We start from the raw sequence: 15,865 nt of genomic DNA, 5'->3' as shown, positions 1-15,865 counted from the left end.
TCCCCAACCCAAAAGAAAACTCGGCTTTCTCCTCCAATCACGTCTCTACCATCTTTTAGGATCCCAGGTATGTATGGAGCTGTGCTCAAAACATTAACACAGACACTTGTTGCTGAGCTCAGTGGAAACCGAGTTCCTTCCAGCCCAAAGGAGTCTGTGAGGCGTTCACCTTTCTCTCGAGGACCCCCGGTTCTCAAGGCCCAGGCTTGCTTTGTGTCTCCTCAGGGGAGGCGTGGAGGTTTGATCAGACAAGAGCTTGTGTATCAACCCACTGCATTCTACATCGAGATCCAGATCTGGGCAGTCATCTCGTGAATCAACCCCACGGCTCCGTGCGGGGCTGGCTCTTCTTGCTGGGTCACCCTGTCCAGGCACAAGGGGCCAGATGGGTGGGTGTGGGGCCCAGGAAAATGGCAGAGAAAAGCTTCTACATGAAACAGAGATGAGCCAAACCTTCTCAGCACCTGAACAAAGGGACATTTCTACTGGTCAGTTTTCTAGTCTTTCCCATCTCTGGTATTGAGTCAATAATAAGCAGGGGAACCACAGTGCCTGGAGGTTCCCACTGTGACTGAGGATCTTGCAGAGCTGGGCCAGTGCTGGCTGTGCTGATGACTGCACTCTCTAAGCACAGAGCTCCACGGGCTACTGAACACGCAGACACACGTGATTTCATGTGAAACTGTCAAGTGTGCAGGCCTGGTGCTGTTTGCCCAAGTCCTGGATGAGGAAATGAGAGGTTTACAGGGGCACCAGTGAGCTCTGTCCACCTGGGTGCGGCCTGGAGCAGTGGCCTGCCTCACTAGCCCCTGCTGAGGAAACAGGCAGAACCTGCCACACTGGGCCTTTCTCATCAGCCTTTGCAGGGAGGCCTGTCTTTAGGAGCACTGACTCTCTGGACACACCTCCAGAATCGCCCTCCCACCCTGGGCCTCTTTCCCACCCGATGCCTCCATCCCAGGCTGATCACACCTCCCGAGATTAGAAGGAGCGAGCTGGCCTGTGCTCAGATCTCTTCATTTTCCCATCTCTCCCACTGCGCAACAGGATAGTATTTAAGGCCACACATCACAGGCTTTTCAAAAAAAATAAGGTTTCTTTATTGTCTTGGATGCAAATATAGTTTTAAAAATGCATTGTAGTGTTGAATACAGCTGGTGGAAACGTGCTTCTTGACAGCAGAGCATCAGAGGGGCGTACTCAGGGTGACGTGGGCCAGAGGGGTCCTCTGGCCAAACCAGACTCTTCTCTGGTTTGTTCTTCAAACCACGAGGTGGAACCGTCTCCTCAGAGGAGCCCTGCCACAATCACCAAAGCTCACACCAGAAAAAACCGCCATTTACACAACAAACTGAACCTAAAAAAGGAACAGAACATGGTGCTTCCGCTGTGAACAAAATCAGCGAGCGAACCCGCTTTCCTTTCCTGGGCTGTTCGAAAAAGATTCAGCTGGAGAAACGGGGGCACTGTGGGCGGCCCGTGGGGGGCGGCGTGGAGCTGTGGGGCCCGGGCTAAGCCCTTCCTGCCTTTTAACTGCAGGATGTAAACTCTATGGAAATGTACAGAATTTCAGTTTCTCCCAACCCTCCACAACCTCAACTCTTGAGACCACCAAATAACTGTTAGGAAACACAGAAGAGAGTCCTTCAAATGAGCTACACCCGGGTTCAGAGAGCAGAACCAACAGTGTGACTGGGGCATGGAGGTAAATTCTGACACATGATTGGAGGGGGATTTCACAAAAACAAAATTCCATGAAGTAAACACGGACACGCAAGTTTGTGCAAGTGCACACGCGCATGCGCTCTCTCTCTCTCTCTCTCTCACACACACACACACACACACACACAGAGTCAACATTCAACGTGAAGAGTTCCCTTTTCTTTCTCGAAGGTTGATTTTTTGCAAGCCCTGACAAGCAAAGAGTCCCATGCGGTAGCCAGGGCGGGCCAAGACCTCAGAATGAAAAGCCCACAGCTGCTCTGTCCTCACCCACTCTGGAGGCCAGCCCTGGTACAGGCATGGGGGTGGGGGTCCTAAAACACTTTGTCAGCGTTCCTGGAGCCCTAGTCAAGCTTCCCATGTGCCCCATGTATGTCCCTCACATCACAAAAACCTGTCCAGCTGCCCAAGGCCACGGAGTCCACCGAATGCCACAAACATGCTGCTGAGCCTCAAAGCTCTTCAACCTCCCACCTTGCTGTCCCCTCTCCCCTGACAGGTGTGCAGACAAGGTAAAATCCTCCAAAGCAGAGATGTCGAGGGCCCGGAGCCACACGCCACATCTCCGTACATCTGTGGCACCCTGGCCGGCCACCACTGCACACGCTGCCTGCCTGGATCATGCTGTCCAGCTCTCCTTTCCCTTCCCCAAGGAAATGCTGGGCCAAGCTGAGCTCCAAAACGGGTGGGTTCCTCTGGGGCCAGGGAGCAGGTGTCGAGGGAAAGGCCACTTTCCCATCAGAGGGAAAAGAGAGAGGCTCAGCTCACACCCAGGGTGCCTGCTAGGAGGCCTCAGGCAGGACAGGCAGGAGCCAGGCGACAAAGGAAAGGGACAGCTGAGGGCCAACAGGGGTGATGAGAGGGGCCCTCCAAGCCTTCCCACGTCAGAGCCGGGGTAAGGAAAGAGCTGGATTAAAGCAAAGTCCATCTGCCAGTGCAGAATCAGGCCCGCAGCACCCCAAATCCCCCCCACACAGGGGTCCACTGGCCCAGGACAGGCCCAGCTCCACTCCCATGAGTTCTGAGAGCATAATGTCCTGTCCAGCAGACAAGACCTCACCATCTTGAAAACTTGAACCTGCCACCTCAGGTTCACCCAGAGGCCAGCTAGGGCCTTGCAGGAAGGGGCCTTGCCAGTTCCCGGCTACAGCTCCCCTCTGAGAGAGACCCTTACCTGTACTCCAGCTGCCGGCGGGGCCGGTCAGGGCTCTGCACAGAGATGAGGTGGGTGTGTGAGCCCCCCACCCCAGCAACAGAAAGAGGTGCCGCATGCCATTGTGCCACTTTATCTGGGCAGGGACTGGGGGTGTGATGCCCTCCAAGAATCCAAATTTACATCCCTCTTAGCCAGAGCAGAGAAACCTTAGGATTGACTTCTAGAAAAGCGAGTGTGGTCAGGGCCCATAGGCAGGAAATGGGAGGGCTGGCTGACCACTGACCCCACTCCCCTGGCCGACGGCTCCGTGACCATGTGCAGCACTGGGGGGCCTGCTGCTTTCCAGCCCCTTCCCCTCAACCAAACCCAATGTTGTCATCAGCGCCAATGGCCAGCACTGCCGCTGCTTCCTGCAGTAAAATCCTCCAAAGTAGAGACGTCCTAAGAAGGTGGCCAGCCAGCCCACCCAGGGTGCCGGATGCTGTGTGGCCTGCTGGCCAACTCCAAGAAAGGCCCTCAGTAGCGCCTGCCCTGCTCTGGGGTCTCCCACCCACCACGGAAGGCAGCAGTGCAGGGCAGGGGCTGACAGCACAGGGCGATTTCTCAGAAACCCGCCAGGGATTCCAGCAGGACTTTTGGTTTTTCTTTTTGGATTTTCTATTTTTTTCTATTTTTTTTTTTTTTGAGATAGGGTTTCACTCTGTCACCCAGGCTGGAGTGCAGTGGTGCAATCTCGGCTCACTGCAACCTCCGCCTCCCAGGTTCAAGCGATTCTCCTGACTCAGCCTCCCCAGTAGCTGGGATTACAGGCGTGCACCACCACACCCGGCTAATGTTTTGTATTTTTAGAAGAGACAGGGTTTCACCATGTTGGTCAGGCTGGTTGTGAACTCCGGACCGACCTCAGGTGATCCACCCACTTTGGCCTCCCAAAGGGCTCAGATTACAGGTGTGAGTCACCGCATTCGGCCTCTGTTTTCTTTTATTTAGAGGCAGGGTTTTACTCTGTCAGTCCAGGCTGGAGTACAGTGTGGCATGATCATAGCTCACTGCAACTTCTAGGCTCAAGTAATCCTCCAGCCTCAGCCCCAAGTAGCTGGGACCACAGGCACTCACTGCCACACCCACCCGGCTAATTTAAATTTTGTTTTGTAGAGACAGGATCTTGTTATGTTGCTAGGGTTGGTCTCCAACTCCTGAGCTCAACTAATCCTCCAGCCTCAGCCTCCCAAAGTGCTGGGATCACAGGCAGGAGCCTCCGCGCTCAGCCAAGATTGATTTTCTTACTCTCCAAAGCGTCAACATTTTGAAATTTCTTTTATGAAAGTGGGGGCAAGAATCAGGGTGAAAATGAGTGTAAACAAAGCCCACCCTGAGGTCAGCTCCCACTGGAGGCGGCCAGCAGAGTGGCCTCAGATGTCCCTGCACCTGGCCCAGGAGCCCAGGACAGGGGTCAAATCTAGGCCCCTTGGTCTGGCTGGATTCATCAGGCAAGATTTGAAAACAAGAAAACCTCTAGAACAAGAAACAATCATGTCTGCAGCAGAGATACGGCACTGTGGCCCTATGGCCATGGCAATCGTGAGCACCAAGAGAATGAGTTACAGAAATATCTCCAATACAAAGACATGCATCTCCTGGACAGTGGACAGTTGCTGGGACACACACACACACACACACACACACCCCCTTCAAGGCTCACACAACCTAACAGCCTTAAATACCTGAAGAAACAGAATCATGACATTAAGTCAGCAGAGGGAGAGGTAGGCCGAAGCAGCAGGAGGCCAATTTTATATCCCACAGAGTTTAAAAAGAATGAATCCCCAGCAAGGGGTGGGGAGAAAGCCACTGACTTAGGAGAGTTCTTGGCTCAGCCAACCACTGTGGTTATCTACACATTTTACAAAGGCACGGAAGTGGAGAGGGGCTGCACTCACGACCCTCCCCAGGGCCCACACAGCTGGACATGGTGGCCTCTTCCTTTTTCCCTTCTGGCCTTGGTGGAATTCCTACCACCGTGGCCTCTGCCTTTGGGACATTGCCTTCATGCTTATCCCCGGGTCAAGGATGGAGTCTGTTACCATTTCCCAGGGGAAATTCCAAGGACCAGCCCAGCCTCATCTTATGTTCACCCCAAAGGAAGGTGATCTGGAAAGCCTGTAAACACATGCTCTGAGTGGCTGAGTGGTGTCACCAAGCTGCTTTTGTGCAAGGCTGAAGCACAGATAAGGGGGCAGGCAGTTGGCCGGAGGCCTGAACTGGGGAGAGACCCCTGCAGGCCTGCAGGAGCCAGGGAGAACCTCCAACTGGATCTAAACTTCGGGGACAGCCCGGGGTACCCCTCTTCACACGGCTCTCAGGCTCCCTCAAAGCCCTTCCCAGGCCCTGCAGGCAGAGAGGGAGGGTGAAGAGAGGCAGAGAGGGCAGAAGTCGCCTGAAAGCCTGGGCTCCGAACCCCTCAGCAGAGCTTTAAAGTGCGTTCTTTCCACGAGGAGGTACCCTCAGCCGGGCTTCCTGAGTGCTGGAGAGAGTGCCTGCCCCTGCAGCTCCCTGCAGAGGTAGCCGGAAAAGGGCAAGGACTGAGGCTGGGCCAACCTCCCGCTGCAGGCTCAAAATGGCCCCCAGCCCAGCCATGCCTCCACCCAGCCCTGATCTGGGTCGATTCTTTGCTGTCTGATCTGAGAGATGCCTAGAGACAGCTCTGAGGGCTGACCACCGCAGAGTGCTGCCCGCCAACATCGTTTCCTTCTCCAAACACAAGACAGGACAGACTTTTGAGTGTGGGGGCATCCTTGGTCTAAGAACTGTCCTGGTTTGGGGAACCCAGCTGAAAGACATCAGACAAGATGACAAGGCTGACAGCAGGACATGGAGTCTGATCTTTCGGACACTAGAACTTCAGGGTTCTAAGCTCCCACTGGACACGCTTGACCTGTCAACAGCTATAGCTGGAGACAAGTAGAGAAGAATGGCAGAAGGGCCATGGTGGTGAGGTGACATTCGAGAAAGTCCTAAGCTGAGTCCCTGTGGATCCTGCAACGTCAGGTGGAGCTAAAAGGGGACTGATGAAACACACCCAGCAGGGCCTCTCAGCCAGAGCAGCCACCGTGCATCACACACTTCCATTCTGGTCCTGTGTGTCCCACATCCACCGTTTCTGCACACATGTGTCCTGGAGGCTCTCTGAAGAAGGCACTTCCTCCTGGCAGCCTGCCATGCATAAGCCTGAATAGAAGCCCAAGTCCATCCACGAGGGCCAGGCATTGTCAAGAGTTGAGGGGAGAAAGAAAGATGCCTTCCAACTGCCCCACGGGCAGGCCAGAGAGTGGAGCAGGGCATCAGGCAGAGGCATGCATGTAGACAGGACGTGGCAGGAGGGACAAGGCTGGGCCTCAGGACAGGAGCAGGCCCTGTCACCCTCATCCCATCGCTTCTGCTCACTGGCGCCAGGCCTGGCAGGCCACCAGCAGGGCAGGACCAGCACGGCCAGCACTTCCCTTTTGTCTGGGCTGCCCCAAGGGCAGAAGAGGTTGGTGACTGAGGTCACTGAGTGAGAGAGTTCACAGCAAGGGGTTCCCGAAGGCGGGCTATTGCTGTCAGCAGGCCCCAAACCTGCTTCAGACCTGAGCATAGCCTCCCGACGCCACGGTGGGCCAGCAGAGTTGGAGAGAGGCCCCAAGGCTGAGCGTCAGGAAGGGCTGGGGGGGCGCAGCCCACTCTCCATGAGCAGGGAAGGGTCTCCTGGCATCTCATGCGGCTGCATGCCAGCTAAGCAGCTAGGACTCTCCCAGTCTTTTGTCGATCCTGGTGACGGCCTTGGATGCCTGCTCCGGCAGCTGTGCCGGGTCTGTGAGGATGGAGGTGGAGGTGCTCAGCTGCCGCAGCGTGTTCAACACCACTGCAAGACAGAAAGGGTCAGACACGGGCAGTGACACAGAACCACCACACACCACACACCCGGTTTCGTACCTACAACCCATGTGGGAATGCTCAGACATGGGGCAAGTGGCAGCCGCTCTGGACTGCAGGGAGGAGTGCTGGGGGCCTACGCCAAGACCTGGGCACTCACCCCTCTGCCTCCAGAAGCCTCCCCAAATCCTAGCAGGAGCTGCCGTAGGCGGAGCATCCTATGCTGTTCCTGGTGCCACGGGGCTGCCAGCTGTTCTGATATTAAGCTTCTATAACCTTAACATACAGGATCATCTTTGCTTGTTATTATAAGAATTACACAAGAAAACACACTTGAAGGCACCTGATACAGGGCCTGGCAAATAGTGGGCACTCGATCCATGCAAGCTGGGTCTGAGCAGGCTGGGAGACATGGGAGGGCAGGAGCCTCCGGCCCCCACTGGACGCTCCTGACTGAGGGCCTCCTGGACAGCATTGTGCCCCTGCCCTGGCCCCACCTGGTTGCCTGCAATGGAGTCTGGCAAACACTGTCCTCAGCCTGGGGCCATCCTCCCTCCAGGACTAGCATGAAGCCCCTCACCCTGGCACTGCCCCACTCACTTGGCCTGAGGATGGGCAGGGAGCAGTGCTGGTCCAGCCAGGACAGCGCCGTCCGGTGCAGCTCCTCCAGGCTGCTGGTGGACACCATGCCCTTGAATGACTCAAACAGCGGCTTGATAATTATGCTGAACTGCAGTGTGTGGTTAAAGAAAAGGCAGGCACAGAGAAGGGCTGGGGACTGCAGACCTGAAGGTGGCCGGGCTGGCCTACTCCTTTCCCCTGGGGCTGGAAAGCACCTGCCCACAGAGAATGGATCACTGGGGAAAAGGGGGAGCGATCTCTAGGCAAGGTATGTCTTCCACTTCACGAAAACACTCTGCTCTAACTGTATCTGGACAACAGGGCCAAACACCAAGCGGGCAGGGGGCAGGGACACAGAAGGTCTCTAGTCTGGAACAGGTCCTAGCAAAACCACGTGATCAAAATCATTCTTACATACAGTGGCAGGAACATCAGAAGCACAGAACAGGTGGAAAGGCAGAAGCCAACCGGGCACGGTGGCTCACGCCTGTAATCCCAGCACTTTGGGAGGCTGAAGTGGGGGGATCACTTGAGGTCAGGAGTTTGAGACCAGCCTGGCCAACTTGGTGAAACCCTGTCTCTACTAATAATACAAAAATTAGCCGGGCATGGTGGTGGGTGCCTATAATCCCAGCTACTTGGGAGGCTGAGGCAGGAGAATCACTTGAACACAGGAAGCGGAGGTTGCAGTGAGCCGAGATTGTGCCACTGCACCCCAGCCTGGGCGACAGAGCAAGACTCTGTTCTCAAAAATAATAATAAATAAAGGCAGGAGCCATCTGCCTGAAAGTGGTGTTTGCCTTCTGTGTTAAATGCAAAAATGCATGCCAGTCTCCTAGACCATCTTAGTGAAGGCCTGAGGCATGTTTCCTCTTGGACTTTGATCAGGACGGCGCCCACAGTTCCCCCACCCCAGCCTGATGATGGGGAGTGTGCCATTTCATCAAAGAGGCTCCAATTCATTCCAGATGCCACCCAGCTCTATTAATGACAGGGATCAGGACCAGGGCAGGCAGTAAAACAGCAACACAGGGAATCAGAGCTGGAGGCTGTCACCTGTTCATTTAAAAACTGCCTCTTATGGCCGGGCATGGTGGCTCACACCTGTAATCCCAGCACTTTGGGAGGCCAAGACCGGGGGGATCACCTGAGGTCAGGAGTTCGAGGCCAGCCTGGCCAAAATGGTGAAACCCCATCTCCATTAAAAATACAAAAATTAGCCGGTCATAGTAGCGTGAGCCTGTAGTTCCAGCTACTCAGAAGGCTGAGGCAGGAGGATCACTTGAGTCTGGGAAGGTGAAAGCTGCAGTGAGCTGTAACTGCACTACTACACTCCAGCTTGGGTAACAGAGTGAGACCCTGTCTCAGGGGAAAAAAAGATACAAACAAAAACACCTGCCGCTTCCCGCACACACAGGTGCTGTGCCTGCCCTGCCCGACAGCTGCAACTGGGATTCTCTCCTCCCGCACGACCGTCACCGCTGACTGTCAGACCCAAGCCTCAATGCCGCAGCCAACCCAACACACGTGCTGACTGTTTACTCAGAGGCAGAGCAGTGGCAGGGTGGGGAGTGACCAGGCAGGAACCACTCCCCGTAAGAGCCATGCTGCCACCTGGAAGGCCAAGTGCAGGGTGGCCTTGGCCCAAGAGCCCCCAGAGGTGGACAGAGGTGGACATGCTCCGTCAGGCTTCAGACTAGGCTCTGCCACTCGGTGGAGGGAGTCCTGGTTTCCGCTTGTCACAGCAGGGGTGGCACTCACCCTCCCTGTGGCTTCAAGGACCAAGCTGGCTGCCAGGCTTTGTGGGACCACTCCTCCTTCCCCTGCACCTTCTGCAAGTGGCTTTAGCATTGTCCTGATTTCTTAAGGACCTAGAAGCCCACCGTTCTGCCTCCTTAGCCCTTCCTGCAAAGCACCCTGAAGCCCCATCAGCAGCACCAGCCCACACAGCAGGCCAGGCTGGACCACTCTCTCCCGAGATAGACACTAGCACTGCCTGTCGTGAGGAGCTCGCTGACAGGCATTTAAAGAGTCTTTCTAAAGTAACTACAGTGCCAAGGTCTGTGGCTTCAGTGCATTGGCTGAGGGCGGGGAAGAGCAAAAAGAAAACCCAAAGATACAATCCAGAACTTCCAATTCTGCAAGGTCCGGCTTTTCACGTATTCGTCAAACATGTCTCTCATGTGATCAAACTGGCGCCGGGTGACGGGGACTCCCGTGGCAGGGAGCAGCTGCTGGCAGGAGCTGAAATGACAGGAGCCGTGGGAGCTGTGGAGCAGCCAGTGGCCAATAAGGGCCTTGGGACACAAGATGGACAGGGCTGGCCCAGTGCCGTGCTGCAGCCAGGCACAGAGAAGAGAGGTCTGTGGTAGGAGGGTGACAAAGAGCAGAACTACTGCAGCACAGAGACAGCGACCAGTGACGAGGCCACAGGGTCCCACCACCTCTGAGGCAGGCCCTGCGTGGGGTTGGGGTGCCTGGTTGGAGCCCCAAGGCCCAGAAGCTCACATGATGGTGGCATTGAGCTCCTCGATCTCCTCCCGAAGCCGCCGGGCCTCCTCCTGCATCTGGCCCCTCTCCTGCTGCAGCTTGGTGATGTACTCCACGGTCTTCTGCAGTGTGATGGCGTGACTGGTCTGCAGAAGGGGCAGGTGGCTGGAGGCGGCACCCACAGCCAGCAGGCCTGCCCCCAGCAATGACCACGCAGGGAGCACGTCTTGCCAGCTCCCCTGCCCTGCCACGGCCCACACTCTTGGCAACTCACCAGCTTGGAATTGTTGGAGATGAGGCTGTTGAGCATGTCGAAGCACATCTTGATGTTGAAGCGCCTTTTCTGCTCAGCTGAGATGTGCTTCATCTGCCGGTTCTGCTGGAGAACCCGCTGGTCACTGAGACAGGCACATTGCAGGCACACTGCCCACCCCTCCTCACTCCCTACGCTGATGCTGGGTGCCCAAGGGCCAGGGCTAGAGAGCTACGTGGGAGGAGGGCATGACAAGAAGCTGAAGGCTCCAATGAGGAGCCGCGGGGACGAGACGGGGAACCATAGAAAACCTGCTCTGCAGAACGGAGCACAGCCAGGGCTGGGAACCGCGGGGCTGCACGGGTGCATCCCAGGTGCTGCAAGCCCTGCCTTCCCCACCCAGCCCAGCCTTGGTGGTGGCCACACCCTTCCTGCAACTGATGCGGTACCTGCCATACTACGTGGACTCAGCATTGGTTCCCGGGCTTGGGGCCCACCCAGAAGCCTCCAGCGGGCCCACCGTCCCCACAGGGCTGGTTTGTGGGATGGGGCAAGGAGAAGCCCATTTCTGATCCACCCCTGCCTGGGCAGCTCTGGCTGGATCTGAGGTCTCCCTTCCAGACAGACACAGCTCCTTGATGTCCTTCTGCACACCTCTCCCCTCCTCCCAAGGGAACCAAGACCCAAGAGAGACATGCGGTACCTTTAGTGCAGCCACATTTTTGGGGTCGGATTTCCCTGAGCAGTTGTTCTGGGGAGACTGAGGACTGGGGCTCTGCTCCGATGCACATGGAGAGGCCTGCCCTGAGTTTGGGCAGTCCCGACCTGGTAAGGACAGACTCCTCTGAGGGACGGGGGACGGAGCCCTGGCCCCTCAAAGCCACCAGGAGGCAGCCCGGGGTCTCTGCAGGGTTATGAGGTGCTCGCTGCTACCCATGTGCTGCACTTGGTTCTTTAAACTGCGCACACATGCTTCCTTAGATTTTTCTTATTCACTCCCCAGAAATTTTAAATTCATAACAACAACAAAAACACCCTTAACCCACACAGAACACGATGGAGCCACCCTGTGTGACGTGTTCCAGTCACTGGTGTCACTTTAGGAGATATTTCGCAGGTGGGTTCCTTATTATTATTATATTTTTAAATTAAAAAACATTTTTTATAGAGCCAAGGTCTCACTATATTGTCCAGGCCGGTCTCAATCTCCTGGGCTCAAGCGATCCACCTGCCTCAGCCTCCCAAAGTGCTAGGATTAGAGGAGTGAGCGACCGCGCTTGGCCCCAGGTGGACTCGGCCTTCTTGGCCCATCCCGCTTTACTGTAACAAATGCCTCAGCTTCCTTTCCTCTCTGTTGGATTATTTTCCCCAAACTCCCTGTGAAGCTGTACAGCAGGCTCTAAGTTCTGTGTTCTGAGACTCCGGAGACCAAGGCAATGGTTGTCCCTAACCTCTCCCTCGATTATTTGAGGGGCCTGACTCCCAACTCTCCTGTGTTTTTGTCTTTCCAGACTGAAGAGTCCTTATTCTCCAAAGCCTGTCCTTGGAAAAGGCCCCTGCTGGCCGAGCCCGCTAAGTCAGAGACCCTCCCTCATTCGTGTCTTCCTGAGGAGGGAGACAACTCTTCGCTCACAGAGTTCCAGGAGCAGTTACACCATGCTTTTGTTTGTTTAAAACGGAGTCTCGCTCTGCCGTCCAGGCTGGAGTGCAGTGACTCCATCTCAGCTCCCTTCAACCGCCATCTCCTGGGGTCAAGTGATTCTCCCATCTCTGTCTCCTGAGTAGCTGGGACTACAGGTGCACGCCACCACGCCCTGTTGTTGTTGTTGTTGTTATTATCCTGAGTAGCTGGGACTACAGGTGCACGCCACCACGCCCTGTTGTTGTTGTTGTTGTTATTATCCTGAGTAGCTGGGACTACAGGTGCACGCCACTACGCCCTGTTGTTGTTGTTGTTATTATTATCCTGAGTAGCTGGGACTACAGGTGCACGCCACCACGCCCTGTTGTTGTTGTTGTTATTATTATCCTGAGTAGCTGGGACTACAGGTGCACGCCACCACGCCCTGTTGTTGTTGTTGTTATTATTATTATTATTAGGTAGGGACAAAAAAAATTTATTTTTATTTTTCGCCATGTTGGTCGGGCTGGTCTTGAACTCCTGACCTCAAGTGATCCACTTGCCTTAGCCTCCCAAAGTGTTGGGCGTACAGGCATGAGCTACTGCACCCGGCCTACACCATGCTTTTATTTAAGAAAAGAGGCCATTTCCATTTCCCTTCCTGGCACGGCAGGCATTTGAGGGAAGGGGCCCCATCTGCCTTACACCCTCTACCAGCAGCACAGCCTCGGGCAAACCATTTGTCCCTGACCTGGCCTGCTGGCTCCTCAGATGTCCCTGGGCAAAATCAGTCCTGCTCTGACTGTCTCACCCCAAGAGTGGGCATGGGGCACAGACCTGTAGTGCAGAGACCTGCTGGGGAAGGCCATGTTGGTGCCCAGATGAGGCTGGGTGGCTTCTGTGGCCACAGCAACCCCAGGCTGAAGTTCCCAGAGACAGGAACCCCAGGGCTCCTCAATCCCTTCTCTGGGTGAGAACAGCAGCTCAGTGCCAGACCTTCGTGGGCAGTCAGCTGGGACTCCCTGAGCACACTGGTCACCTACACGGCCACGTGCCCATTACTTTTCACCCTGCCAGTGCCACCACAGGTCATCCTGCCACCCACAGAGGATGTTCCCAGACTGTGTTATTGGCAGGCTTATAAGACCTCACTGTATGTTCTAAGCCCAGGCTCCGTCCTGAGGACCCAGCAAGCGCCCCCCATGATCCACAGCAGGCCCAGTTACTTCCCTTGTGATGTCCCAACCATCCCGCTGAGTGAACACTCACTGGGCCCTGTGATAGTGACCTGGGGGCTACCCCCATGCAGCTGGACCTGCTCGCCCTTCCCCAGGGGGTCTTGCGCTGTGCTCGGGAAGAGCCGGGAGATGGGGGCAGGCGGGCTGTTCGTGCCATGGCCGAGATCTGTCACCAGGATGCTGCTGTGGAACTCCGGGACCCCAGGAGCCTGCAGTGACATGGGAGAGAGGTCACCCCCGACCGCTGATGCACAGCAGGGCGGCACACCCATCGTCTCAGGTGAGGGCTGCCCAGGAACAGGGTGAGAAGGACACGGCGGGTCTGTCCAGGGCCCTCCTCACCCTGGCGATGGCAGCAGGTGCGATGACCACGTTGGACTGGGACACCGTGGAGGCCAACATCCCTTCTCTCTTCAGAGGCCCTGACGTCATGATCACCGCTTGTGGTTGTCCTGAAAAGGCAGCTGCCAGGACAAGGAGGAGGTTCAGGTGCAGCCCTGGGCCACAGGGCTTGGCCCACCCTGCAGAGGCTGCCTCTCTGCCAGTGAGACAGCTTGTTTCCAACTGCAGGGGACAGGAAGACGAAGGCACCAAGGCACCTAAAACTTTGTGTGACTTCTTGAAGGAGATATGTTATAGAACCAGTAAAGAGATAGCCAGGACCATGTGTTTTCACATTGTAGGTTGTGACTAACTTTAAAAAAAGATAGAGAGGCTGGGTGCTGTGGCTCACACCTGTAATCCCAGCACTTTGGGAGGCCGAGGTGGGTGGATCACCTGAGGTCAGGAGTTCGAGATCAGCCTGGCCAACATGGTAAAACCCCGTCTCTACTAAAAATACAAAAGTAGCCAGGTGTGGTGGCACACGCCTGTAATCCCAGCTACTCAGGAGGCTGAGACAGGAGAATCACTTGAACCCGGGAGGCGGAGGTTGCAGTGAGCCAAGATTGCGCCATTGCACTCCAGTCGTGGCGACAACAGTGAAACTCCATCTCAAAAAAAAAAAAGAAAAAAAAAAGAGAATAGAGACTGGGTGCGGTGGCTCACACCTGTAATCCTAGCACTTTGGGAGGCCGAGGTGGGCAGATCACCTGAGATCAGGAGTTCGAGACCAGCCTGGCCAACATGATGAAACCTCATCTCTACTAAAAATTAAAAAAATGGACTGGGCGTGGTAGCTCATGCCTGTAATCCCAGCACTGTGGGAGGCTGAGGAGGGTGAATCACAAGGTCAGGAGTTCAAGACCAGCCTGGCCAACATGGTGATGCCCTGTCTCTACTAAAAATACAAAAAATTAGCTGGACGTAGTGATGGGTGCCTATAATCCCAGCTACTCAAGAGGCTGAGGCAGTAGAATCGCTTGAACCCGGGAGGCGAAGGTTGCAGTGAGCCGAGATCACACCACTGCACTAGAGCTGGGCGACAGAGTGAGACTCTGTCTCAAAAAACAAACAAACAAACAAACAAAAATTAGCCGAGTATGGTGGCACACACCTGTAATACCAGCTACTCGGGAGGCTGAGGCAGGAGAATCGCTTGAACCCAGGACGGGGAGGTTGCAGTGAGCCAAGATTATGCCACTGCACTCCAGCCTGGGTGGCAGAGCAAGACTCTGTCTCAAAAAAAAAACAAACAAAAAAAAAACAAAAAAAGATAGAGCACAGAAAATGGACTAGATCACGGACATGTATTATTTAATGCCACTTTTGTTTCATTTAAGTGGTTGTGTGTGCATGCGCGCACATGTGCACACCAGGGTGGGGGTGGTGGTCACAAGTTTGAAAGCCTTTGGGATGGGAAAACATCCCTCTGCTCTGGGTCAGGGGGAGCCCCACACCGAGTTCCCCCACCTGGCTCACCTGGGGCGATGCAGGTGTTCTTCAACACCAAGGACACGGGCTCTGGTTTGGGAGCAGGCACTATTTTGTGGGGCTGCTTAGGCCTGCCCCCAGTCAAGGATACAGGTTTGGGGTGCACAAAAGTTAACCGTGGCTGAGGAGGCCGGGGGACAGGAGACAGTGCCAGTCCACAGGGGGCCGCTGATGGGGCAGGGTGATGGGTGGTGATCACAAGGCCCTGACTCTGGCTGAAGGTGGTGGCAGAGGCGTCATGGGTGAGGGTGGCGGAGGCCGTGTGGGTGATGACAGACGGCACTTTGCTCACTCCAGCAAACTTCTGTGGCTGGTGGAAGGTGGGTGGAGCTGGGGGGTTCAGGGCAGTGGCAGGAGGAGGAACTAACGGTAACACGGGGGAGACAGGTGGTGGAGCGGGGCTGGGAGACAGCAGGGGCATGGTGAAGACGGGGAGGAAGGGCTGTGGGACACTCAGTGGTGGCTCTGAGGGACCGAAGTCCGTGGGCTGGATAAACGGGTCCTCAGCCCGGGAGGTGTGTTCACAGCTCTGCCCGTCCACGTGAGCCAGGGGCGGGGCGGTGGGGGGCGCGATGAGGCTGTCAGGCAGGCTCACAGTGGGGAGGGCGGCGGTCTGCAGGACGCTCTCCTGAAAAAGGAAAAGAGGAGCCAGGAAGCAACACTGGGGTCAGACAGTTCCTTTCTAGCACTGCACACTGCCAAGTCCAACTACACAGGCCAGGCGCTAGGACAGAGGCACAAAGGCCATGTCTCCACGCCCATGGCTGCTGATCTGGGGACAGGGATTTGTGTTTCCCTGCGTGTCTGCGGGGGTCTTGTTTCCATTAAAAACTAAGTAACTCAGAGCTCAGATAAGGCAACGGCCCTCACACAGCTGGCTAGCAGCCTGGGAATATCTTGTTTCTGGAGTCCAGCAGAGTCTCCCAAAGTCTCTGCCATCTTCTGTTACTGAGCAGAGGTAGCCTGGACTGCAGCTGCTC

General features: G+C 55.7%; 1 protein-coding gene across 2 annotated transcripts in view; it reads right to left on the bottom strand.

The window, feature by feature from the left end:
• Positions 1–1,076: 1,076 nt before the first annotated feature.
• Positions 1,077–15,865, bottom strand: part of MLXIP (MLX interacting protein) — a 70,214-nt gene continuing 55,425 nt past the window's right edge. The window contains exons 9-17 of one of the 2 annotated variants that reach the window (XM_050747895.1): positions 14,874–15,513; positions 13,356–13,477; positions 13,045–13,222; positions 10,858–10,979; positions 10,176–10,277; positions 9,920–10,047; positions 9,532–9,655; positions 7,391–7,520; positions 1,077–6,779 (exon numbers count right to left, since the gene is read on the bottom strand). In XM_050747895.1, the coding sequence (XP_050603852.1) occupies positions 6,658–6,779; positions 7,391–7,520; positions 9,532–9,655; positions 9,920–10,047; positions 10,176–10,277; positions 10,858–10,979; positions 13,045–13,222; positions 13,356–13,477; positions 14,874–15,513 (1,668 nt within the window). In that variant the 3' untranslated portion in view covers positions 1,077–6,657. Of the gene's footprint in view, positions 6,780–6,818; positions 7,521–9,531; positions 9,656–9,919; positions 10,048–10,175; positions 10,278–10,857; positions 10,980–13,044; positions 13,223–13,355; positions 13,478–14,873; positions 15,514–15,865 lie in introns of those variants that run through there. The other variant, XM_050747893.1, reaches the window with a different exon arrangement.

This window comes from Macaca thibetana, chromosome 11 (assembly GCF_024542745.1).
Source record: "Macaca thibetana thibetana isolate TM-01 chromosome 11, ASM2454274v1, whole genome shotgun sequence".
Classification (NCBI taxonomy): domain Eukaryota; kingdom Metazoa; phylum Chordata; class Mammalia; order Primates; family Cercopithecidae; genus Macaca; species Macaca thibetana.
The sequence above is the reverse complement of the archived record's forward strand: the minus strand, read 5'-3'. Positions and strand labels throughout refer to the sequence as shown.